At 42.4% G+C, this 25,845-nt stretch overlaps 1 protein-coding gene across 2 annotated transcripts in view; it reads left to right on the top strand.

Moving 5' to 3' along the window:
* Nucleotides 1-25,845, top strand: part of LOC128414531 (glypican-5-like) — a 402,464-nt gene that overhangs the window by 291,678 nt on the left and 84,941 nt on the right. For both annotated transcript variants that reach the window (XM_053389946.1, XM_053389947.1), the window contains one exon: nucleotides 2,181-2,331. In XM_053389946.1, the coding sequence (XP_053245921.1) occupies nucleotides 2,181-2,331 (151 nt within the window). The remainder of the gene's footprint in view (nucleotides 1-2,180; nucleotides 2,332-25,845) is intronic.

Here is a 25,845-nt window from a genome sequence, read left to right as displayed (position 1 = left end):
GTTCTACCATGTCGGAATGACATCAGGCTTTCAGATAATGAATAATAGTAATGATGAACATCAAGCTGCTTGTTTAAAAATAAAACTGAACTACAATTGGATATTGTCATGTGGACACAAATCATGTCTCTGATGCCCATCTGTAAAAAGTGTGACACCGTGAACTTCTTGCAATAGGGCTGAATAATTACCCTGTGTTTCTCCAAAAGAAAGGAGCATTTGTTGATGATACATGCTTTTGTTGCCTCCCATGAAAGATTGTGATAAATCACTGAATGGTGTGTAATGTAAGTATATGTCAACATACTCAGTATGCGTCTAGTCTTACCACCTACCTCCTCCATTGTTTGAATGCTGTGAGCATAAGAAAGCAATTGTCCATTTCTTGCAGTGTTCACCATTGTCCAGTCTTCAGGGAGACAGCTAGTGGGTCACCTAGGAGTAATAATAATAAAAAAATGAACAGTGGGAGGGGGAGTATTTAGTAACTACACAGTCTCTTTTGATGAAAAAAGGGGGAGGAGATGTTATGGGGAAAACTGATAATCCTTTCTAATTCCTGCTATACACCCCGTAACTAGAACAGCTATACAATACTGACGTTTCAAACCATTGAAAATGAAAGCAGCCCCAGCAAAATGATGATTGTTGTAAATGATCATACAAAGGGAAGCTGAAGTTTTGAGACTAAAGGTAGAAAAAAACCCCTCAAAATTTTCAGTGATGTTTATGCTTTTCATCCCACTTGCACTAGTGGAGGCCTTGAAAAGCAAACAACAGCTTCAGAAAGGCTTGTCAGAACTATAGAAGAGGAAGAGCTAAATTCTCCCTCCCTACCTGCCGTGGTCCCAATACTTCTCTCTGGCTGATATTTGCATAACAAAAAAAAAATGTTATACTGATTGCAAATAGGTTGATTGCATTGTGGCCCTCTGTATGATTGTATTGTAGAGTTGAGAGGGACTCCAAGGGTCAGTGTTGAACTCCAACTCCCATCAGCACCAACATCGGCCTATATTGCCTGGGAACTATAGTCTAACAACATCTGGAGCAGCACTATGTAGTTCCTCACCCTGTCCTAAGAAAAATACCCAGAAGTCTTTCTTTGCAACCCGATCTTCATTTCCTCTGCCTCCAGCTTAAGGAGGGAGGTCTTGGCAAACAAAAGAACAAAAAAAAAAAAAGAGGACTACTATGGTCCCATCAGTAGCCTTCCAGCATTCTGATAGTCAGCCTGCCTCTACTACTACCCCTCCTCCCAAAAAGAATTTTTGTGTATGTGGTGCATCCTGCAGCAGTACAGGAGCCTTGAGGCTTTAGAGTCCAGAATCTCTACTTGAGGAAAACAAGTAAAAATCAACATATGTGGCAGTTTTCCCATAAGTCTTTGACCTCAAGATGGTGGTGTGTGTCCTGTAAAAAGGACCAAAAGGAAGTACATATAGTGTATGTTTAGGCTCCAGAATTCGGTTTTATGTGATGGCCAGCAACTTGAACAGCTTTAAAAGAATGGTGAATAAGGTTGCTAATGCCTACTAGTAGTAGTGATGGTTGTATTACCTCCAGGATCCAAGGCGGTAGGTCTCTGAATACCAGTTGCTGGGGAACGCAAGCAGGAAGAGTGCTCTTCCACTCCCATAGGAATCTGGTTGTCTGTTATGGGACCAGGATACTGGACCGGATAGGTTTTTGTTATGATCCAGTAGGGTCCTTATTCTGTTCTTATGAGCCACTTCTATAGCTAGCCTTATCCCTGGGGGTTTTCACTGAACATTCATTGTGTCATATTCCAGCTCCTAGCCAATGCAATTACTGACTTCAGGAAAGTGGGGAAAGGAAGTGGTTGAAAAATGACAGCCCCCTGCTCAACCTAACATCAAAGAAGCTGCAAGTGAAAGATGCTGTAAAGTGAAAGATTGACGTTGGAGATTTCACTCAGCCATATGTGCGTTCCAGGACCTCAAATGCCCAGGGTCTCATTTATGAGCTCTTCAATAACGTCCCACCTTCCATTCGGTGACTCTGTGCTGTTTGATATGGGCTGATATGAAATTGCAAGAACGTGGCTTCCAATGGGGAAACGGGCCAATGAAATAAGGAAGCCCCCAGCACCTTTCCTCTGAAGACCGAACTGTAGAAAATCACTAAAACGATAGCCAACATTTTATTTTACGTTTTAGGGGGCGACGGAGAAAACAAACTTAAAGTCGGAAAGAATGGCTATCAGGGACGGCGGCAGTGGGAATGGAATGAATGAAGAGGTGGGATCCAGCGGAGAATGTGATGATGAGGACGGATGTCAAGGATCTGGTGAGAGGAGCCTCACGAAAGGTAGGTCCAATAGTTTTGCATAGATTCACTAAGCTGTGTTTGACTTTTATCTCATCCAGGTACTACACTAACCCTTGGATAGGTAACCTGTAGCCTTCCAGATGTTGCTAAGACTCCAACATGACCAATGGGTGGGTGGTGTAGTGCAGCAACATCTGGAGAGCCGCAGGCTCCCCGTTTCTGTGCAAAACAATGATTTGATGCTATGGGAACGAACCTAATCTCCTCCTGGACTCCCTGCCACCACTACTGCCCCATCTTCTTATGTGGCCTTCAAAAACATTTTTCTTCCATTTTAGCATCTTCTTGTGTTGTGTGAGCCAGCTATTGTTGCTTAACATTAGCTGTGAGATTCAAAACAAGCCAGCTTCAAACCACGGGCTGTGAATCGGGCGTGCTGGAACTAGTTTGGGCACGGCAGGAAGGCATGACGCTTCCAAACTGCTTCTTTCAGCCGCACGAATGGTAAGCACGCATGCCCAGGAGGAAGCTAGGCTCCTTCACGTAGCACTAAGCCATGGTTCAGCGTGAAGTCTAACCACACAACCACTGTGACTTAAGCCTTTCTTGGATAGTACCGTGGCTCCACAAATTTTAAAATAACAACTGCTAGTTCTTTTGACTTGAACATAGTTGAAATAAGCAAGCATAGCACTTGAACCAAAGTTTTGCCATTTGATTATGGTATTTTACTAAAGGTGTATTGCTTGTCTGCTCATCCACAGTTCATTGTCTTCTCTGGTGTTTCTGTAAAGGAATGGTGAGTTGTTTGCGGGGCAGGGCATGCGTTATGGATAATGTTGATGGAGTAAACGTCTAAGCCTAAGGCAGTGTGCTGCTTTATAGGATAGGAGCTATGTTTCATCCGTGATTATAGGTTCTTCGCCTTAGGCCATACTGCAGTGGTGACTTCTAATTTAAAGCCATTGTTTCTACGTTAATGTGCATTCTAGAAAACCCTGTGCAATGTTTTCCTTCCTGTGTTTTCCAGCCAGGATTTTAGACTTGTTAAGTGCTTTAAGTAACATGTTTTCTCTTCAAAGCGGTGCAAATTAAACAGCAGCCAGGTGCTACTAAGTATTTTTTAATTGACTATTAAACTATTTGAATGCTATAGCTGTGCCAGAATCTACCAAGGCTCTATTGTCTCTCAGACACTCAGTAATGTAAAATGAAAAGCATAGAAAACTTGTCCAATAGTTGGCTCATCTACACAATATGTGAAATCTGCATGCCCCCCTCCCCCTGATATTGCCACAGATGGAAGTGAGAAAGGGAGAAAAATGTTTTTTCATAACTAGTGATGAAATTATTTGGTAGAAACCATATATTCCAAACATATAGTTCATATAAAGTGTTGCACATGCTTTATATTTATAGCATTAACAGCAGCAATTCCACCTTGAAAAAAATTATAATGGTATTTTGTAATTAACTCTAAAGTAGTGTTATGTGTTTAGGCCGCTAGCTGTAAATCTGTTTTGCATATTCCGATGCAATTAAGAGAGAGAGTGGGAGTCATCTAATTAAAGGGCTCCTTTGCTTTTACAGTAGTATGATTTTTCAGAATCCTAGTAATTTCAATCCATTGTCAGTTTTGTATAATGCCGTAAACCTTGGTCTATTTAAATTGGTACCATAGTGTGGATGTGTGTATTTCACAGCTTGAGACATACCCAGAATAATTGTTCCATTTATATTGTTAGCACTAGTTTGAGCTTTCTGTCTGCCCTCTCTTAGCAGCCACTCTAATCTAATGCAGAATTTGGTGCGGCAGTGCTAGCACATAGAATGTTTGTTCGTGATTGGCCACCCCCAAATTGCCATGGCCATCTGAATAGGGTTAACTGGAAAGGAAGGTCAATTGTTTACAAAGATGTGGGGGATGGAATCAAATTGCTTGGATTCGTTTTAGAGGGGGCATTTATTTTAGTTGCAGGGAATGAAAAGCTTTTGCAGTCATGCGCCCTCTCTGCTGATTCCAGCTTCTCCTGGTTCTTTAAGCAAATGTCATGGCTCCAGATACTGGAAGTGGAGGAAAGCAGCTGCACACAGTGCAAAAAGCTCCCATCACTGTGACTTTAAGAGTTGAAGGGAATGTGGTGGGGAAGGGGAGAAGTTACCTGCCCACCTCACAAGCAGTAGCATTACAAAGATAAAAAGAGGAGGACGTGTCTGCCCCTAAGGTAAATAGTCTCACCTGATTTGGCAAGATGGTGTGCCCTCCACTTCCAAAATTCCCCTCATTTGGGGGGTGGGATGGGGGCAGGGTAAATAGTGCCCAGATGTTGAGGGGAAGAGGAAATGGAGAACGATTCATTACATGCATATGCTATGTTCAGTTAGCAAAAAGTGATAATTCCTTGCGTATCTTACAATTAAGCTTCTCCAAGCAATTCAGTGTGATATGAGACACTTCCCCTTAAATAATAGCCAGTATTTAAAGAAGCGCGTGCTAAAGCATCAAGTGGATGAGTTCCTTTCATTGTTTGGATCCTGTGTAGCTTTCTCTACAGTGGATAAAATATTTAGTAGTCAATGAGCAAATGTTCCAAGCATATTATAGAAAGAAATGAGTACTGCATTGCGTTCAACGGAACAAATTGAATGACAATAAATGTACCTCCTTTTGGGTAGCTGGAATTTATTTTTTACCATTTCTTTTATGCTTCTGCTACTTAACTGCCCTCTTTTGGGGGGGGATTGGCCACCTGGTAACACCATGTTGGTCTAAATGGTGACACCACCATGGATTGACAAGTTTTCAGAGTACAGTAGTACCTCAGGTTACATACGCTTCAGGTTACATACGTTTCAGGTTACACACTCTGCTAACCCAGAAATAGTGCTTCAGGTTAAGAACTTTGCTTCAGGATAAGAACAGAAATTGGGCTCCGGCGGCGCGGCAGCAGCAGGAGGCCCCATTAGCTAAAGTGGTTCTTCAGGTTAAGAACAGTTTCAGGTTAAGAACAGACCTCCGGAACGAATTAAGTACTTAACCCGAGGTACCACTGTAAAGGAAAGGGATGAATACAGGGCAAAAAGTCCAGCGTTGCCAGTGGCGTAGCAGGGGGCAGCCTGGGACGGAGAGAGGAGAGTTGTGGCATTGCTGCTGCCTGCCCTTCTCAGTTGTGGTGCACCAGCCATGGCAGCACTGCACGCCTGTCCCAGGCAGAGCCAGCCTACAGTTTGCGCCTGATTTTATGGGGGGATGAGCAAGAGAGAAAGTGAACTGCCGGAGATGTTTTCAGACCTTAAAGATGCGCAAGCAAAATTGTAAAATAATAAGCAAACCCAGGAAGATATACTCTGTAATGGAAGCACAACCTATGCAGGTTCTCACAGTCCTGGCCGATGTCATCATTGAGTTGGGCTGGACTGGGCAGTTGCCAGAGCTCAGGTGTCTTGAATAGCCACCATTTATTACTGCAGTCGTCATCTTCCTTGATTCTACACACATGCAGGAGAGTCTCTGACCTCCTATTCACCGTAGTGACAGAAATCTTTTGTGTGAACCACGACCAGAAACTTCATAAACATTTGAAATGAGAGGAGAGAAGTGCAACCTGGAAGAAATAGCCATTTTCCTAGAAACCCAGCACCCTAATGTTTTAAGGCTAGCTGCAGTAATGCAATGGTAATGGAAAGCACTAGGTACATTCTCGAGGGCATTGTTTTCATGTTCACATCTCCAGGGTCAAAGTGGGACCAGCAAGGTTGATTCACTGACAGCCTCTTAATCAACGGCCCACAAATCCAGTTTTACCATCAAACTGGTTCCAAAATTAATGGACAGGTCAGCAAATGTTCATGCTTCTGGCAAACTCCACCTACTGAGCATTTTTCTTAAAACCACGAAACTTCAACGTATTATTAACTGCGTTCCTTAAACTCTTCCATTAAAAGTTGTTTTTTTAAAAAAAAATATCCAGTGTTTTGTTTAGTATAATTGCAAATAAGCATTTTTATAGCAAAAGCTATTATTAGCTCTTAAAAAACCCATTTAAATATTTAAGCACAATGTATTTAATTACATCTACAGACCCACATGAGCGTATTCAATACGAATCCACCTAGCAGAGCTAAACACATTCTCAAGTATTCCACAATTTGTCAGGCTTTCTAGGCAGTAAATAAATGTTTGGTAATAGTCCTGCTGAGCCAAATCGGGGGCCCCTTTTCCTGGATATTTTCGCTCTCTGTGAAATGTGCCTCCTTGTGGTTCGAGGACCCGAACCCCGCGCAGTGGAATGAAACACAAGGACACATGATATAAGGTTAATGGGCAAGAAAAGGCCACAACTTTATCGATTACAGCAAGTGAAAAGGTATTGGCTTAGGCATTGGATTACGTCAGCTGACTCCACCCACTCGGAGAGGGGTGAGTCTAAAAAACAAAGGGGGTTTATTCACCAGTAGGTGGAGCCTGTTGATGCTAATCCAACTATAAGCTCTCCCCTGATGTCACCGAGGGTTGTGCCATGGCCTCCCGCCAAGCAGGCATCGGACAGAATACACGACCGCCGGATTCCTTTAACGGAATACCCAAAAATTGAAGGCGCAGGCGATGGCCACACCTAGCCCTTCGACACCACAACACATTATTCCAATGCCTAACCTACCCACCAATACCACGAAAGTTGTGACGATTGCTACGAGGTAGGCGAAAAAACCAAAAAGCCTAATGCCAAATGGAAAAATTCCTACCAGGCCCCCCGGACAACCAGGGCGACCAACCTAAGGTCCATAGCAAGGCCAAAAGAAAACTGGAAGCCCTGCTCTAAGGGAGTGGAGGGTGGGTGACTCGCGACGGGACGACAAAAAGTGAGGGCTGGAGGCTGGCGCCGCAACAATTTAGGCTGCAGTACACACACCCTTGAAGGCACCTGGTTGGGTGCCTGGCCGAGGGCGTGGGCGCCAGCCAGGTGAGTGGGAGGCAGGGGGCAAACGCCCCCTGCTTGAGGCGGAGTCCGGCTCCCGGCCACAACCACTCCCCTCTCTTGCAGGGAGGAGAGTCTTTTCGCCACCTGAGGTAAAGTGGTGGAACTGCTGCCGCTGTCACTCCATTCTGCCATCCTGAGTCCCATCACATTCCACCAGCTACTTAAGAGTGTTCTCCTTCATGGAGAGCACGTGTTGCGGTGGGGTCTAACAAGACATCCCACTTTTGCTGGGCGGGTGAAGATAGTTGGCCACTGTTGCGATTGGGCTTCTCTTGTCGTTGGAGAGAATTTGATGTTGCCATTTTGTGATTGACAGCCAGAAGATTTATATTCCCTGTGTGCAGCGTTGAGCTTCCTCTTTTTACTACGTGCATTGGATCAACCGCCCACCCTCCCTATTTTCAGGGTTGTTCACTTGACCTTGCTATGCCTGTCATGGGGTTGTCTGCTCTTGGGGCAGGGACCTGGTAGGAATTTTGTCCATTTGGCTGATTGGCTGTTGCCATTTGGTTTTTGCCTACTGCGTAGCAAATCGTCACAACTTGTAAGGTTGCGGTTAGGCATTGGTTTTATGAATTGGTTGGTGGAGGGGCATGGATTGGCTGTGCCTGCCCCTCCAATGCTGCTGCTGCAAGGGTATTCCATTAAAGGAATCCAAGGGCTCACCATGCTTTTGTCCAAAGCCCTGTCAAGGGGCTAGGGCCACGCAAGAGCCCCTGGGAGCATTTGGGGAGAGGTGAGGGCATGGTTCCCAGCTCCATCTTTCTCCCCAAAATGTTTTCCCTTTCTGACTATCTCGGGCGTGCAAATGTCAGTCTGTCCCCATGCGGGGTCAGATAGTCACAACCAATGCCTAAGCAACCACTCACATTTTTTGTATTTTAATAAAGTTGTGGCCAAAATTATGCCAAAAAATCTTTAAAATTCTGCGTGAATTGTGTTTTTATTGGGGTGGCTTGGGGAGCTCAACATGCAACTGCACATGCTGCAGAGAAGCTTTGTGTGGCTTCGCCCAAGTCCCACAGGACTTCACCGAACCTGTGTCAAAGATGCCACTAGCGCTCAGGAAATCTCACGTGACATTTTGCAAGACTTGAGGCGGAGGCCTATACGAGGCCCTCTTTCCATATAGCCTGGTCTCATAATCCTAGCGGCTGCTGTCGAGTCTGGTCAGCCAGCCAGGCCTAACGGGAAGTGAGCAGCCCCTGCAGTCCTACCTACCAGGACAGTTGCCACTGCTCCCTTTCCCTGTTGTGTGGCTGCTTCACTTCAAACAAAAGACAAACGGACCCGCTAGTGATGTTTTACAACCCAGCCGTTGGTTTCAGCTAAAATGAAATGTTGTGGTTCATTTGGAGTTCTTTGTCAAGCTGGAAGATCTGAGGATTTTCAAGGGAGTCAGAAATAAAAGTGTAGTGACATTTGCTCTGGGGATTCTGCACACTCTAGGACTTTCCCCCTCCTTTCTTATTAAACCATAGTTACAAGTCAGAAATGTGGGGACTTGATGAATCGTTTTTATCTATAAATAAAAACAAGGATTAAAAGCTGCCTTGCATGCATGTAATTGCCAAGAAGGAAAGAAGTGGCACCTGTGTAGTGTGAAGAGCTCCTCTACAGGATTCAACCCTACAAGCCAAGCCCTTTTTCAGGATATTGCCTTTCACTCCCATTCCCAGTTTTCTGTCCTGTCCCTGCAGCAGTCTGTGCTAACTGAGTGTGTTTAACCCTTACTTTGTGGTTTTGTGTTTTCTTCCCCATTAGAGTTTTTTAAAATTGTATTACTGCAACCCCCACCTGACTTACTTCCTGTGCATACATGTGGTACTATTTCATCTCCAGAAGGACTTACATTCAGAGAATGAGCTTGCTATGAGTATATATTATTTCCCCCTCTGCACTGATAGGCAGATGATTTAATATATATTTTAATGACATCTCCCTGCTTGATTTCTATCACATCTCAACAGCTGTTCAGAACTAATGTATTTCTCTCATTGAGCACAAATGCTATCACTAGGCGCCGTTTTCACATGTCAAGAACCTTTTAGCCCTCATTATGTTCTTATCTGCTAACATTTCTATGCTGCTGCTCCACACCAATGTGCTGTATAAATTGCCATCTTAATCAGTCTTCCTGCCCCATGTGTCGCGTTCTCAGGTTGCGCTAAAGCTTGCATGTATCTAAATATGTAATTGTACAGCTGGTGATATTATTTTTTAAGCGATGATTATTTCATCAATATTCCAAGGGTAGAACGTCTGCTGGCAACGTGCCAGAGGTACTAGATCTTCATCTCCACAGGTCTCCCACCTCCTAGCAGATGACCATATTACTGAATTTTCTCAATATTTTCCCTCTCTGCTCCTGTCATCTGAATTCTTCACATCTCACATCATTCTGAAAGTGCAGCCTCTCCCCCCCTCCCCCGGTATCCTGTGTTTCATGAGGTGTTTTGTTTCCGATTCCATCTTTACAATCCTTACAAATGATTTCAGTGTTGTACCACTGTAAATGGTTCATTCTGTTCAGGAAGAGCTTAATGGCCTACTTTAGCTTAAAACGTCCTTGACATCCAACTTATTTGGTGCCTTAGGTTCTTGCGTGGAAGGATTACTGTCTGTCCCAGCTACAGCTTAATCAAGACCCATTATCAACACAGTGGGCCGACTTTCTTCACAGTTTATGGGAAATCAAATGGCTTAGCAGAGCTGCTGAGGATGGCGCACAAATGAAAGCCGGGAAGGAAATGACAGAAATAAAATGACAAAACGGCGTATCGTACCCAGTCCATTGCAGCATTAACGAAGGGATGCCATGCTAGGGATGGGAGGTAAATTTGGTTTGGTTAGCCTTTCAACGTGAAACTACCTAATTTGTACTTTACAAAACTATACATGAGCTAAAACGCAGCTATCCTTCAGAATTCACACTTCTCTGAATTTTGCAATGTAGTTCTCCAACCAAGTAATGCATACAAAAAATTATATTGGGGAAAAGGGTGAAGAAAAATGTGCATATTAGCAAAAGCAGTACACAACAAAGCTTTATATTTGGAGGAATAAAAATGTGGATTTTAGAGAAATCATGCACTAAATTTCTGACAATGAAGAAATGTGGAGTATTGAACTTGAGATTGGGAAAATGAGAAACTGAATTAAACCAAAAGGGACAGATTTGCCCAGACCTATGTTACACTATTGTGGCTGATACCCAAATCTAACTTGCGCAATGCACTCTGTTTCTTGACTGAACAGGCATAACAGGGCAGGGCTCTACATAGACAGCTTGCAGTAGGCCCGTTCAGAAGGGGGGGGCAGTTGGGTACCCTTGCGGCAGGCCTCGGAGGGCTAAGCTAGTTGGGGAGGGGGCCTGCTAGGGACAAACTGCTTCTTTGTTTGAGTTTATAACTTTATTCTGAAAAGTGGATGCAGGTGGCACTGTGCTCTAAACCACTGAGGCACTTGGGCTTGCTGATCAGAAGGTCAGCAGTTTGAATCCCAGCGATGGAATGAGCACCCTTTGCTCTGTCCCAGCTCCTGCCAACCTAACAGTTTGAAAGCACACCAGTGCAAGTAGATAAATAGGTACCGCTGTTGCGGAAAGGTAAACGGCGTTTCCGTGCGCTCTGGTTTCTGTCACGGTGTTCCATTGTGCCAGAAGTGGTTTAGTCATGCTGGCCACATGACCCGGAAAGCTGTCTGCGGACAAACGCTGGCTCCCTCAGCCTGAAAGCAAGATGAGCACCACAACCCCATAGTCACTTTTGACTGGACTTAGCCACCCAGGGGTCCTTTAGCCTTACCTTTTACCTTATTCTAACAAGATTCCACCACCCCAGGCCTTAGACAAGCTGCATGGGCCTGGCTTGCAGTCTAACTTCTCAATCCTGCCCCCTGCTACAGATGTTACAGCACAAGCAGTGGCAACCACAGCATCCCACGTTAATCCAGTAGACATATCTATTACTTGGTAGCACCCAGGCTTCAGAGTGCTCTGTCAGGTCTGAGTCACTATGCTTGCTTCATGAGGTGGATAATCCATCTTGCAGGAAGGTGTCCTCACATCACACACGTGAGAGATGTCTGAGTTCATATACAATGGTTTGATCCTTGTACACTGCAGTAATAGTGCATACCAGCAGATGTCTCCAGATGTTGTTGGACTACAACAGTGATGGCCAAACTTGGCCCGCCAGCTGTTTTAGGACTACAACTCCCATCATCCCTAGCTGACAGGACCAGTGGTCAGGGATGATGGGAATTATAGTCCCAAAACAGCTGGAGGGGCAAGTTTGGTCATCACTGGACTACAACTCCTATCATCCCTGATAGGAGTCAGTGAATCATTGTCAGTGCTGACTGAGGCTGATGAATGACACATCCACAGTTGGAGTGCTACAGGTTCCCCATCCCTGCTCTAGAAGTATTAGTTGCTTCAACTGCTGCTGGCACCTTGCTAGTCCTGTGGCATCTCCAGCTCTGGCTTCCATGGCAGCTGTTGCCCACACAGATAGGAAGATGTGGAACACAGGAGCTCTTGAACACAAGGCTGCCATTGTGCTGAAAGTAAGTAGTTCTGGCTTTGGTTAGTGCCTGGTTGGGTTGTTGCCTGAGAAACACATGTTTACCTTCTTGGGTTCTGTGATAGAAAAAGGCAGGAAATATAGGGAGGATTAATAAGCAACATGTTTTAAAGATCGATTTTCATCACTGCAGCAAATGTTTTTCATCCCGTATACAGTACTAGGTACATAACTATAGTGATAGGTGATTTTAGTATTTTAAAACAGTAGCTTGTAAGCATTATAAATGGATGCTTGCTCATTTCTGAGTCCTGGATTCTACACCCCTGCCAGCCTACATACATTTGCAGAATAAAAAAGTTACTTTCCCATAGAGCTTTGTATAGAACAGTAGGGAACAGTACCAATGAGGCATAGAAATTTAATAGAAGTCAATAAGCAAAAGATGTGAAATTCAAACTCAATATTAAAATAATCTAACAAACCATAAACAGCCAAATTCCCTCTTGGCATGAATCAATTATCTCTGAGTCCACTGAATTATTTTGCAGAAGTCGCAACAAAAAGCCTTCCATTTTCTGCTTGGAAAAATATTGCCATCAGTGGTTTGTCATGGGAAAATGAAAACTTGCGATGAAAATTCTGGTACTATATTGAGAAATGGAAACATTTCAGTTTGGATCAACATTCCTTCACGGCAGTGAAATGAACTGTTCAAAATAATGCCGCCATCATACTTTTCAGAGTTATTTTTAATTCAGAAAGATTTAATTTTGCTTAGGTGGCTGTCAAGTTCAAAATTCATAGAAGATCATTGCCATGGCAAGTTTATCTTAAAGCTAAAAGGCAAACTAAAACTATCATTCTCAAAAGGTAAATTAAAATCTGTGGGGGAATTACATCTGTCTTAACCCCCCAGCATTCTGTTAGCCAGTTTGATGGAGCATCAGAGATGTCGAAGGGTGGAAAATTGAACCTGTTCTCTTCTCCCTGCAACCACTGAAGTTAATAGACAATATTAAGTAATTTCAGTGGGTTTACTCTAAGTTGGCCACAACCCCAACTTAGAAGTCTCTCATTGTCAGCTGATACAAAAATATGTCAGTGGAATAGCACAGCTCCTTGCATCTTTTGAAGCTCCTTCGAGATGCGGCTCTGGGGATGAGGCTGCCATGGTAAGTTCCTGTGTGTCAATATTTACCACTACACCACTGCCTTTGTCATAAACAAAACTCCCCAATGAACATAGTTAGGGTGGGTCTATGAGTCTCCAGTCTCGAAAGCTGAAACTGCTTTCATCTGACTGGGCCTTCAGAATTCAATTCCATCGTAATTGATTTGAGACATGTAACACCGGCGCGTCTTCACTGTTCATTTGCCCCAGTCCTCTGAACTATTTTGTTTCTGTTTCCTGAGTTTGTTCCTATTGGCCAATAAAACTGAAATCATGTGGGAATCATGCGGGGACATAAAAAAAGCCTGCAGGGAAGACACTTTGATTGAATTACATCTCAAAACTGAAGATAAATTCTTTCTTTGTTATACCCAAGTGCCCAGTGTCAACTCTACAGTTTGTTCATCTTCCAAATGGATATATCCCTGAAGTCTACAATCTGTTTTTCATTTCAGGTAAATAAATTCCCATTTCCTGATGTTGTGCTTCCTGAAAGTGTAGCATATTTTTCTTGATCAAGGCACATGGGGGAAGGGTGGGTTGTGGGGTTAAAAAAAAAGAACCAAGCAAATAGTACCTGGTTAGCTTTTCTACGCAGAATGAAATGTGTACCCCTAGATTTGGGCTTTAAAAACAAATGAATATAGAAAGCTTTCAACTGTGAGAACTGTAAATGTAATAGATATTTCAACTATTGAACAGTACAGTGGTACCTCGGGTTACATACGCTTCAGGTTACATACACTTCAGGTTACAGACTCCGCTAACCCAGAAATAGTACCTTGGGTTAAGAATTTTGCTTCAGGGTGAGAACAGAAATCGCGCGGCGATGGCACGGAAGCAGCGGGAGGCCCCATTAGCTAAAATGGTGCTTCAGGTTAAGAACAGTTTCAGGTTAAGAACAGACCTCCAGAACGAATTAAGTACGTAACAAGAGGTACCACTGTATAGGGTATTATTTCTTGCAGCTCTTCCATCTTAAGCATGTATTTGAAGTTGTGTCCAGGTGTTTTCAGTGATACAATAACTTTGTGGCATGAATGTTAAGCAATGATGTTCTTGGAAGCATACACAAGTAATAATTGATCCTTAATTTCCTTCCAATTAGTTCCTTAAAAAACATTAAGCACTCTCAAAAAAAGGAGAAGTTTAGCCCCCTTTTCACAGAATTGCTCTTCTCAGTTGGCAGATAAGGAGGGTTATATCAGATATTGATAATCATTTAATTTGTAAGCTGGAAGTAGCTGAATTGAAACCAATGGATTCACAGGGAGGGAAAAAACCAAACCCACAGCCTGTATTTTGCTTTCCATGTTCTGGATCTTCACTCTTGAAAATAGAACTTTGGGGGTCTTCTCGGTGGATGATAACTGTTTGCTGCATGGATCCAGGAGAACCCACCCAATGTGCATGGAGGTAATGATACTTCCATGGCCCTTAGAATTCTATGGTTGCCCCCAGCCTCGCAAAAAAAGATCTCCCTGACCTGCCTATGCCTTCTGTGATATCAGAATTTCTAAACCAATCACAGGCAGGGGGGAATACTCTGCCCAACCCCACATGTAAACAAAGCAGATCAGTTATTGAGCAATATGTATAGCTCATGAGCTGTGAAGTGCTTATTTTGTGTAAAGCTCTGTTTATCACTTTTCAGAAGGCTAGCTTTTTACAGATTCATGGCATCAACATGCCAAAAATTGCTATTATTGTGCGGATTTATTTTCACCAGCCAAGTAAGGTTTTGTTTTCACATTGTTTTTCAGTACATGAATATTTAAGTCTATTTTGCATAGTACGTTGTGAGAAAGCTGACTGTGATGAGGTCAATGGGGATTTATCTTTTAATTTTAACAGAAAGATGTTTTATCCCAGTAATTTCAGTACCAGGCTTCTCAATACGCTTCTGTGGTGTTCAGCTTTGCGTTGCGATTAGTGGGCATCACCATAACAAATATTGGTATGAATGGTAATTTTAAGCCATTACTCTTGTGTGAGCAAGTGAAATGAACCTCATACTATAATAGTCCATGTTCATTGTTTTACGAGAATGATCTGCTGCTTATATCTGTAAGGCTGGCTTTATTATTTGTCAGAGATAGGCGAAATGGCCATCTTAGGAAGCAAATGCTTGGGGAGGGGGAGAGGAAATGGCAGCAAGGTGTTGGAGGACAGAGCTGTGTGTCTGCCCTACACTCTATAAGGTAGCCTGCGGACCTCAGGTGCAATAGAGGATGCATTGTCGAACTAAGATGTCACTGTTGGTCCAGTCATTTAGAAATCACATGAAGTAGGGAGATCACCATCTGGTCCTTTGCTTGAGGCGGTAAAATGTCTTGAGCTGGCCCCATATTCTTATACTTGAGATAACAGCTGTTGAAATTATCTGAAGTATGTGGCCTCAGACCAGAATCTTTGATGCTTTGAACATTAGGACACTGACCACAAACTGTTGTGCTGTACTACTCCCTTCTTTTCCTTGGCACCAACAAAAGCAGCTCAAGTCTGACCAAACCCAGTTATACCTGAGTTCCTTGCAATGCACTGGCGGAGGAAGGTGAGTGCGGTGGGTGTGATCCACCCCGGGTGTCGCCCCTGGGGGGGTGACATCACTGTGCCGCCCCCCTGGGACGCTCAACACAGGTGGCGCACGCCTGGGATGCTCACCTGGCCCCCACGGGCACCTAGCCCCGCCCCCATGGGTGCCTAGCCCCACCCCCACCACTCCAGGTGCCGGAGCAGCTAGCTCTGCCACTGTTGCAATGCTGCCATTTTAGTTGCTCTTAGGCCTAAGGATGAGCCAATTATCTTCATCCCACTCCTTTATTGTTAACATGAGTTGCTTTTCCCTGCATTCCATTCTAATGATGACAAAAATTTTGGGAACATCCCTAATAAGTGCATCTCCCTCAGGAAGTGATGGAGTTTTTTTAAGCAGAGGTTGGATGACCATCTGTTATGGATGCTTTAGTTGAGATTCCTATACTGCAGGGGGTTAGACTAGATGACCCTTGGGTCCCCTCCAACTCCAGTGTTCTGTTATTATATTCTACATGCCAGCAATGAGCTGCATATCTGTGGCTCCCACAAAAGGCACCTAACTCCAGCTGCTCTGTGGGCTTGTAGCGGTAGTAGGTGTTGCACAGAAACTCAAGATGCCTGGATTTTGCAGAGTTTCAGATACCTGCCTGCACGGTTTTTTGTGGACCCCACCCTTGGTCTCTTTAAAAACTTGGATTGCATTTTATGCTGTATCTTTATGGCATGCACGATAAACAAATTGAGTTTGCAGCATAGTTTAAAGATGAGCTGTTAGCCACAGAAAAAGCACACAATCAGGAAACTATACTGTTACGACATTTTGGTCTGTTGCCAGAAACAGCTAGAATATTTTTATTGCACATCATAAAAAAATAATAATGAATGTGAGGATAGAAAACTCATATAATCTACCCCAAAGCCTGTGTCTTTTTACAACAGCCTTGCAGATAAGAGGAAAAACAATCAAGTAGCCCACACCTCTCAAATAAAATGTCATTGATCTATAAATCCCTTCCTACTAACAAAGGCATTTTACGCCTGGCCTAGACCCCACTACTTCCTTGGCAGAACCTACAATTTATCTGTAACCAGAACCCAGCAAAAGGGCTGAGACTTTTAGTTTTCCTGCCCATGCTCCAGGAGATGCCCTCTGGGGCTTGTATCCCAGTTACAGAAGAATGTGAGCCTTCACGAAAAATACTCTCTGATGAGGGCAGGGTGGCAGATGCAGCACAGTCCAAACAAACCAAGGTCAAGAAACAGAATTGGTCTAGATCCAAATGTGACCTTGAGACAAAGTCAAGCAACAGCCCAAGGTCATTATCGCAGGGAGTTCCGGCAAGGTACAACACAACAAGGCAGGGAAATGAGAATCGGAGACTTGCAGCCAGGGATCTGTGGGATGTCTGGTTCATTCTCTCAAGGTCAAAGCTAAGAAAACTACCAAAAAACCTGAGAGCCCAGATTTTCCTGTCCTCTGCCATTCTTACATGGCCCAAGACATTTTGCTACCTAGGGCAAAGGACAGATGACACATGACACATTCCATGTACAAAAGCTAACTGGATTTGGCAGTTGACTCTTACTTCCACAATGGTGACAACTTAGCATCCCCCACTACAACATTTTCTCTCCCAACAGCCCCCTCGAATAGAGGCATGCCTGTTTTTCAGTCCTGCACTTGATGCATAACTGAGATGGGTCTAGTGGGAGATGCCACATTGGATGCTAAAGATGAGTCATCTCAGCTCACATAGGAGTGAAAGAGTCGGTGTGTTTTAGTACACAGAGTACAGTCATCTGAGCTTCACAGCCCAATCATTCCTTTAAAGTGGGTTAGCAAATTTGCCATGCCATTTTTATTTTTCGTAAAATAAAAACTTGTGTAGTACTTTGTACTCGTGGTGACTTACTTTTATAAACTGCAGCTCGGTAGCAAGACTTATTTTGCAAAATGTGTAAAGAAAAATATTGCAAGTGATAAAAAGTGCTTATTGGCAAAGATAAACATTAAAATGTGTGCAAATGAATACATAGACATGTTTCAGGGGGGAAATCAATGCACAGATTACATCAAATGAAGGTTTGTAAGAAATATGCAAAAAACAAATTGGTGGGATAAATTTCTCCAAGGGATTATGCAAACACTGAATGTGCTTACAGTGCAACCTCACTTCCTTTAAAATGCAACTTGTGATGAATGGGTGCATATAATATTTGAATAGTAATTTGAAATTAATATTATTCTTACCTTATAAAGCATTTTTGAGGGGGGGAGGAAAGAGAGAATTGAACTAGTGCAAATGTACTCAGTATGCATGAAATTTCTATTTAGTCTGGAAAATTTCAAAGAGACAGATAATAACCATTTGCTGGAATTGTAATTACTGTCACCATTTGTAAAGCATTTATGTAAAGTACTAAACTATTGGCTAACCATGTGCAAACTCTCTGCATCTTGTTAAATAGCAAATCATAAAATTAAAAATTCCCCACACAGTGCTGGTAAAAGAAACTAGCTTAAAAGACTACTATATTTACTTATGGATGGTTCTGCTGCTATTTGTAACATGTATTATGGCTGTGGTTGAACGATATGCCATTTCTCTTCACAACAACCTTGTGAGATCTCTGGGCCTAATTCACATTAGTGTTTAAAACCTTAAATAACTTAAGCCCCCAATAAATGAAAGACTGTTATCATCAGATGCTGAAGATGCATCTCTATAGCCTGGTCTTCGACACCTGAGATATGTTTCAGTATTTTTTTAAAATATTATATTTTTTATTTGTTGTGTCCTACCTGGGGCCTCATAGTGAAGGGTGAGTGAGAAATATAATAAATAGTAGCAGTAGCAGTAGTAATATGCCAAGAGTTGCTCTCTGTGTTGTGTTTACACCAAGGGTACACTAATTTCACAGTCACCTGAGTGAAGCTAAAGAAATCATGAAGTTTCAGGGCATCTGCAGAGTTCCAGCACCTCAGGAACAGAAGAGGTAACTGTTCTATGGGAAAACCCATGGAACTGGCTACTGCCAATGTGGTTGGGTAATCTAAACATTAGTTAATAGACACTTGTCTGATATAAAATATTCTAGGCCCAGTTTTGGCACAGAAACTGCTTTTGTCACCCTGTATGATGACCTCTGTCAGGAAAGAAACAGGAGAAATGTGTCCCTGTTAATTTTTTCCTCAACCTCTCAGCAGCTTTCAATATCGTCAACTATCATATCCTTCTGGCTGTCCAAGTTGGGGTTGGGTTGCACCCCTTTGCAGTAGTTCCAGTCCTACTTGGATGGTCATTTCCAGAGGGTAATACTTTTTGGCCCTGTGGAGCCTTCAATGTGGGTTTCATCAGGGTTGAGTTTTATCCCCTCTGCTGTTTAACATCTACATGAAACCACTGAGTGAGGTCATCTGGAGTTTTGAAGTAAGTATGCTGATGACACACAGCTCTAATTCTCCATTATATCTGCAGGTGTGGCAGTGGATGAGACATTGTCTTGCCTCAGTAATGGTCTGGATGAGAGCCAACAAACTGAAGCTCACTCCAGATAAGACTGAGGCACTTAGGGGCCAGCTTGTTCAGTGGGGCAAAATGGTTTGAGCATATAACTCTGATCCTGGCCTGACTGCACTGGTTGCCAATCAGTTTCTGGGCCCAATTCAAAGTGCTGGTTTTGACCTATAAAGCCTCAGGACCACAATACCTCAAGGGCCACCTATCTCCATATTTACTGACCCAGACCCTGCAGTCATCCTCTGAGGCCCTTCTTCATGAGAAGTCTGGAGGGCAGTGACATGAGAACAGGCTTTTTCTGTGGTGGCTCCCTATTTGTGGAATGCTGTCCCTTGTGAGGCTTGCCTGGTACCTTCATTACATATGTTTAGGTGCTAAGTAAAAATGTTTCTATATAACCAGACCTTTGGCTTATTAAATGATCTATTGACTTTTAAATGTGATTGGGGATTATTGGTATGTTTGTTTTTTGTTACGTTTTTCGAGTTCTCGTTTTTTATTTTTATGTTGTAAACTGCCCTGTGATCTTCAGATGAAGGGCAATATACAAATTTAATAAATAATAATATAATTACTCTTGAGGTTGATGTACAAGGTGCAGTAACAACAGAAGATATCACGCTGCCTGTTAATGTTTTCCATTAAAGTCTCAGGATGCAAGGTCTTTAGTCTTCTGAAGTGTTAAGATGTAGACACTTAAGGAGATTTATACTGAAAAGAAATTAGAGAAATTTGGCAGTGCTAATGCTGTTAAATACCCCACATCAGCTGTGTGACTGCTAGGTTCTTAAGTAATATTCAGCAAGGAAAAATACTAATGGATGAGCCAGAGAGGCACTCCCACCTTGCTTCTAAAATTACATTTTGACATTAATATTATTAAAGATTGATTCATTAGCCTGAAGTACTGCAGGCACCTTTTAGGAAAGGCACATTACAGTTATTCTGCATATGGTTTGACATCTCAGCTCTAAACACATTTATTTAGAAGTATGCCCCCTTGATTGCCGCAGGTGCTTTTTGCCATAAGAGTGTGTTTAGGATTACAACATAAATACTTTTGCATATTTCCATTTTTATCTTTTTAAAGAAATGTAAACACATGTCAATTAAAGCAGTACAAACTAGCAAAATTGTAGCAAAATACATTTTGTTGAACTTTTTGTTTGCCTCTGTGCATTTGAACATTTGAAGAGATACAGTTACGAATCAGAACAGATATATTGAAACAGGCAATAGTGTTTCTTTTGTAAAATTAATAAAAGTACATATATTTACACAAAGCTATAACATTAACATCTGCCATTTCATAATGTTGTATCGATTCTATGTTAGCCAATAAGACCTTCTGTTTTAATACACTAGTAGGTTTCCTGGATGTTATTGCTATTATGAAATTGGACATTTGTTAATTTATAGCCTTCTTTCAGGGGCTCAGCCTGGGTTTCAACATACGGTACTCTTTATACCTGTGAATTTAGATACTATGGAGAATAGTGACTTTGCAAAAGCCATTCAGGCTACTGTCATTATGGAAAGTGCATTGTTAATACTTAAGGAGTTCTATATAAACTGGTTTCCCATAATAATTTGCAGCATTTCTGTTGCAATTTGTAGCCTCAGTCCAAATATGCAAGTGCTGTTGCTTTCTGTACTTATTTTTCATTGTATTTTGTTGCTGGCATCTGTCTGTCTCGAGAAACAATGGAAGAGTGTACCACTGGGGTAAACTCGAACCATTGGAGCGTTAGGGCAACTGTTGTGGCTGTAGAGACCAATACGAAAAGACATATTTTCTGTGATAGCCGTCTTCCATGAGAAGTTGACAGCCAGCAGACATGGTTCTGACATTCTAGCTTGCTAGGCACAAGGAGGTTTGTTTCTTGTCTTTGTTGCCTGGTACAGTGGTTCAGTCTGCTTGTCGAGTGATACTCTGAGTTCCAAGCACCCATTGAAGCAGGCAGACAGTGGTGGGTCAGCAGCTTATTGACTGGGGGCACCAGGAAGACACAATGATCTCTCCCACCAACAAAGGCAAACATAATGCTTGTACTTTATGCCAAACTGGTTGCTCTTATAACTGCTAGCTCCTGTGTTGGTTTTGCTGTTTTAGCAGCACCGCAGTGATCTCTCTGGGACACAAGCCTGGGTGCAGTGTATATGGAAGTCCTGGACTGCCCAGACAACAAGACCCCCCTGTTGGCCTTGCTGGTGTAGTCCAAAGGAAAGCAAAACAGTACAGTTGGCGCCAGCTTGGCTGCAGGAATTGTATGATCTCAGCCAGTCAGGGATCAAATAGTAAAGATGATGGTATAACAGCATGGTCAAGTCAAGAAAGTAGCATTAGGGGAGTGCTCTTCGACACCCTAGCAACTGCCCTATGGGGACGACTTTGTCTCCAATGCTATTTAACATCTATATGAAGCCACTGGGAGTTATCATTAGGAATTTTGGAGCGTGGTGCCATCAGTATGCTGATGACACACAGCTCTACTTTTCCATAACATCTGAATCAATCTGTGCTGTCAATCTATGCAGTGTAAATGATGTGCTCTCTCTTGTCCTGTCAAGTTGGAGTCCAAAGTGATAGTATTCTCTCACAGGAGCAACAGAACTCTTGCTCTCAAAGGTGTGAGCAAGTCTAGCCTGCAAGCTTTTACACAGGAGTCATGGAGTACCACATGACTATTGTTGTCAAGGATTGTGACTTGATAGTTTGGCTGGTTTCATTGTACTTTACTCCTTTGATTGGCATTAGGTGATACCAGCTACAAAGCAGTAACCCTACCTGACACTCTTAAGATCTAGCTTCAAGAGCTTCTGTGGGGCTGAGTTCTTGCTGACAGCAGCCTAATGCCCATTTCCCCCCTTTAAAGCAGGGTTGAGATGGGGCAGGACAAGCTAGGGATCAAAATGAATAATAAAGAATATATTTCACCACAGACAACTCTATATTTACACCCTGCTGCTCTACTTTCCAAATGTCAGGTGTCATCAATATATCTGAGATGTCCTCTTCTTGCTGTCCTCTTTGTCTCTTCAAGAGTTTCCATCTTTTTGATTATTTCAAACTTGCATCAGCAACATACCAAATTCTCTAGTCAACAGCACTTCCTTCCAACTCCACCATTTTTTCCTGACCCAACTCACAACATTCCTAAACCTGCCGAAGGCCCCAGAGTACAGCACCATCATAAGGAACTGATTATTGCAGCAAATTTAAATTGATGCAAGTTTAATCTGCCTAGTACAAATGAGATTTTCCTATAACTTTCCTTTTATTGTAGTAATTTAAGTTAATGAAGATGAATGGAAGTGAAGTGAAATGGCCTCCCAAAAGTGTGGGGAAGGGATATGGAAATACCCAATTGTTGCAAATATTTAATGGATGAGAGTGAAATTAGTCAGGTGTATAGTGTGCTGATCTATACCAATCAGACAGATGTCTGTCTATAATAAGACCCAAACTAGAAAACCTTTGGTGCATGAATTTAGCACTAGAGCACTTCCATTAACTATGGGGAAGATTAATCATAGGAACTTGAAACCTCTATGACTCCAATCATCCATGGTGCCACTTTAAGAAATGAGGACTTCCACCCACTGTTAATTGGAGCTCCTCCCTCCTTTTCACTCAATTTAATCTCTAGCTTGGCTACTGGGTTCCCCACTACTCCACTGCAACCTAAAAATCTGATCAAACAGTACAGCAAATGCCCAATTTGTTTTTCAATTTATCACAAGCAGAAAACAGGAAGAACAAAGACAACCCCAGTTTTAAGGTTTTGTTATGGCCTTCCTGTTGTAAACAGGAATCTGCCCCCCCCATTCAGTTAGGGGGGCAAATCTCTTTTTAATGGCCTTTGCTGCAGCATATATGTTGTAACAATAGATGTCCCTAAGTAGAACCTGTTTTTCTTCCTCCTTTATATGGCAGCAAGATAGCGAAATAGCAGCATAATAAAGAACAGAACATCTGCTGCTGCAAAAAAATGGCAGCTCTCTTGGTTGAATAGAACTTAGGGCCTCTCTGTAGAGTCACTCACATTTTCCAGTGACAATAACATAGTATCTCATCTGTACATAAGGCAAGCAGGGAGAATATAAAGTTCTGTTTATCACATTCTCTTAAGCTTGCTAGACGGACAGGACAAGACAAGTCAACCCCTTCCAAAGAACTAGAAAACACATGGGCATGTGGGGAAGAGTCATAGATTAGAAGTGGAAAGTATGTTCTGCATGCAGGAGGTTCAAGGTTCAATCCCTTGCATCTCTTTGTAGGGTTGGGAGAAATCCCAGGCAGTGTAGACAATACAGTTTTTATAAGGGGACCACCAAACTGTGCCGAATAAATCAAGGAAATTGCTGCTGCCAAATATAAATTCCCAGGTTATATATTGCACTACTCACACAAGTGGGTCTCTTGCACAGCAGAAGAGCATCTGCATTGCATACAGAAGGTCCCAGCCTCAATCTCTAGCACAGGCATAGGCAAACTTGGCCCTCCAGATGTTTTGAGACTACAATTCCCATCATCCCTGACCATTGGTCCTGTTAGCTAGGGATGATGGGCGTTGTAGTCCTAAAACATCTGGAGGGCCAAGTTTGCCTATGCCTGCTCTAGCATCTCTTGGTAGAGCTGAGAGAAACTCCATCCCAGAGAGCCATTGCCACCTGCTGTAGAGAATACTGAGCTAGACTGACCAATTGGCCTGTCTTAAGGCACTTTCTTGTGTTCCTAGATCCTGCTAAACAAAAGGACCATGAAATGGTGTGGTATTTCTGGCTTTGCTCAGTGAGAGCTGAAGTTGTCCAGCAAGGACCATGTGTGCTCCATCTTTCAAAAAAAAAAGTTTCTTAAATAAATGTCGCACAGATACTAGGGGAAGGTTGTGTTGCTCTTCACTAATTGCTTCACACATACACTGAACCCTCCAGGGCCAGGTCACTCTCACAACTCCTAGTGTGTGTCAGTTTCCCAAGATACAACACATTATACTTTGCTGAGAAAATGTGATCACCCCGGAACACAATTTTCTTCATCAATCCAATCTTGAAGTGCAATCTCAAGGGGCAAATGGACAATGATGCACAACAAAATAGAAGCAAATATAGATTTCTTATGTAGTGAGTGGATTGTAGGGAGAGGTCTTATATGTGCCCTTTACAGTGCATTCTCGTTATTTAAATAGCCTTGCTGACCCAGTGACTATTCACATACTATGAACTCGGCTGCATGACACTTTTATGTTCAGTATACCCATTTCTGAGTGCCAAGTTTTATCGTATCTGAAGTCACTTTCTAAAGCAATGCATTTTCCTGGCTCCATGTTGCATTTTAGGAAAACTGGGCAGATTTCCAAAGGAACAATAATGCACTGGTTCACCTTGACTTACAGGGAAACTTAACCAGCTTCAGGGTTTTCTCTGCATTTTTATAAAGTACTCATTGGAAGCATTTTGTGGCCTTTGAATTGCCCATTCTCCCTCTGGCTAGCACATGAAGGGATATTGAAGGTAGGTTGGCATGTCTGAGTTCTCTGCCTGGCAGCCCCTACAAATGTTTATATTCCATATTCAGACATGGTGCCTGAATAGGACCATTGACATTACTGTGATGTGCTAACTTTGAGTATACATCTGGGAGAGGCAAAGGTGTGAATGCAGCCTCGACATCATGAATGTTTCTTTCATGTCTTTATCAAATACTGTTGACACCCATTGGTGCTTTACTGCATCACCTGCAAACAGGATGAGTTTGATGCATTTTTTAGCACTATTTTAAGGGGAAAGATTGGGAAATGTTTACTCTCTCAGAGACTTCAGAATGCCAAATGGGCTCTGGGTTCCCATATATTGAGTCACACTACTGACCTCTCTAGCTCAGTTTTGCCTACTTGGAATGATAGAGCCTTTCCAATATGCCAGTGAGAACCTGCTCAGTCCCTACCTTTGTTAACTGAGCTTCTTTTGAATGGGAATGAGCTGGAAATGTTTTGCAAGCATAACATGTGCTCGTTCGTATTTCTGGGCTACTATTCACATGTATTCTTTTTTTTTAAAAAAATATTTATTAAAGTTTTAAGGGGTACAAAAAGAAAAAGTAACAAACATCATTTTAAACAAAAAACAATACAACACATCACAATAGGTAAAGAAAAAAGGAAAAAATACAAAGGAAAAAAACAGAAAAATAAAATCCATTAAACAGTAAAGAAAAAACAAAGAAAAATACAACAAATCTTCCCATTACTTATCTTTCATTAGCTTATTTCCTTGACCTCCTCACACCTCCCTTTTTTGTATTCTAGATCGATTATCTATTTCAGCAAATCCTTTCCATCTTTTCAAATTTTAGTCCTGTAATTTATCTTAGTATAATGTAGCTTTACTTTCCCTCCTTTCACCAATTAACAGTCAGTTTTTCCCAAATCCTTTATATCCTTCCTGCTAAAGTCACATAACATCATTCCAACATCCTTCTAACATTCATTAATTTTACAATGTTTCTGTAAATAGTCTTTAAATTTCTTCCAATCTTCCTCCACCGACTCTTCTCCCTGGTCTCGGATTCTGCCAGTCATTTCCGCCAGTTCCATGTAGTCCATCACCTTCATCTGCCATTCTTCCCGGGTGGGTAGATCTTGTGTCTTCCAGTACTTTGCAATAAGTACTCTTGCTGCTGTTGTGGTACTATTCACATGTATTCAGCCCACTACGCTGAACTATAGTAGAAGTGTGTATCCAGAGAAAGAGAGAGATCCCCCCTGTCATGTTTTGAATATTTTCCGAAACTGGGATCTCCAAATCTG

This window comes from Podarcis raffonei, chromosome 5 (assembly GCF_027172205.1).
Source record: "Podarcis raffonei isolate rPodRaf1 chromosome 5, rPodRaf1.pri, whole genome shotgun sequence".
NCBI classification, from domain to species: Eukaryota; Metazoa; Chordata; class Lepidosauria; order Squamata; family Lacertidae; genus Podarcis; species Podarcis raffonei.
This window is presented reverse-complemented; position numbering and strand designations above follow the sequence as displayed.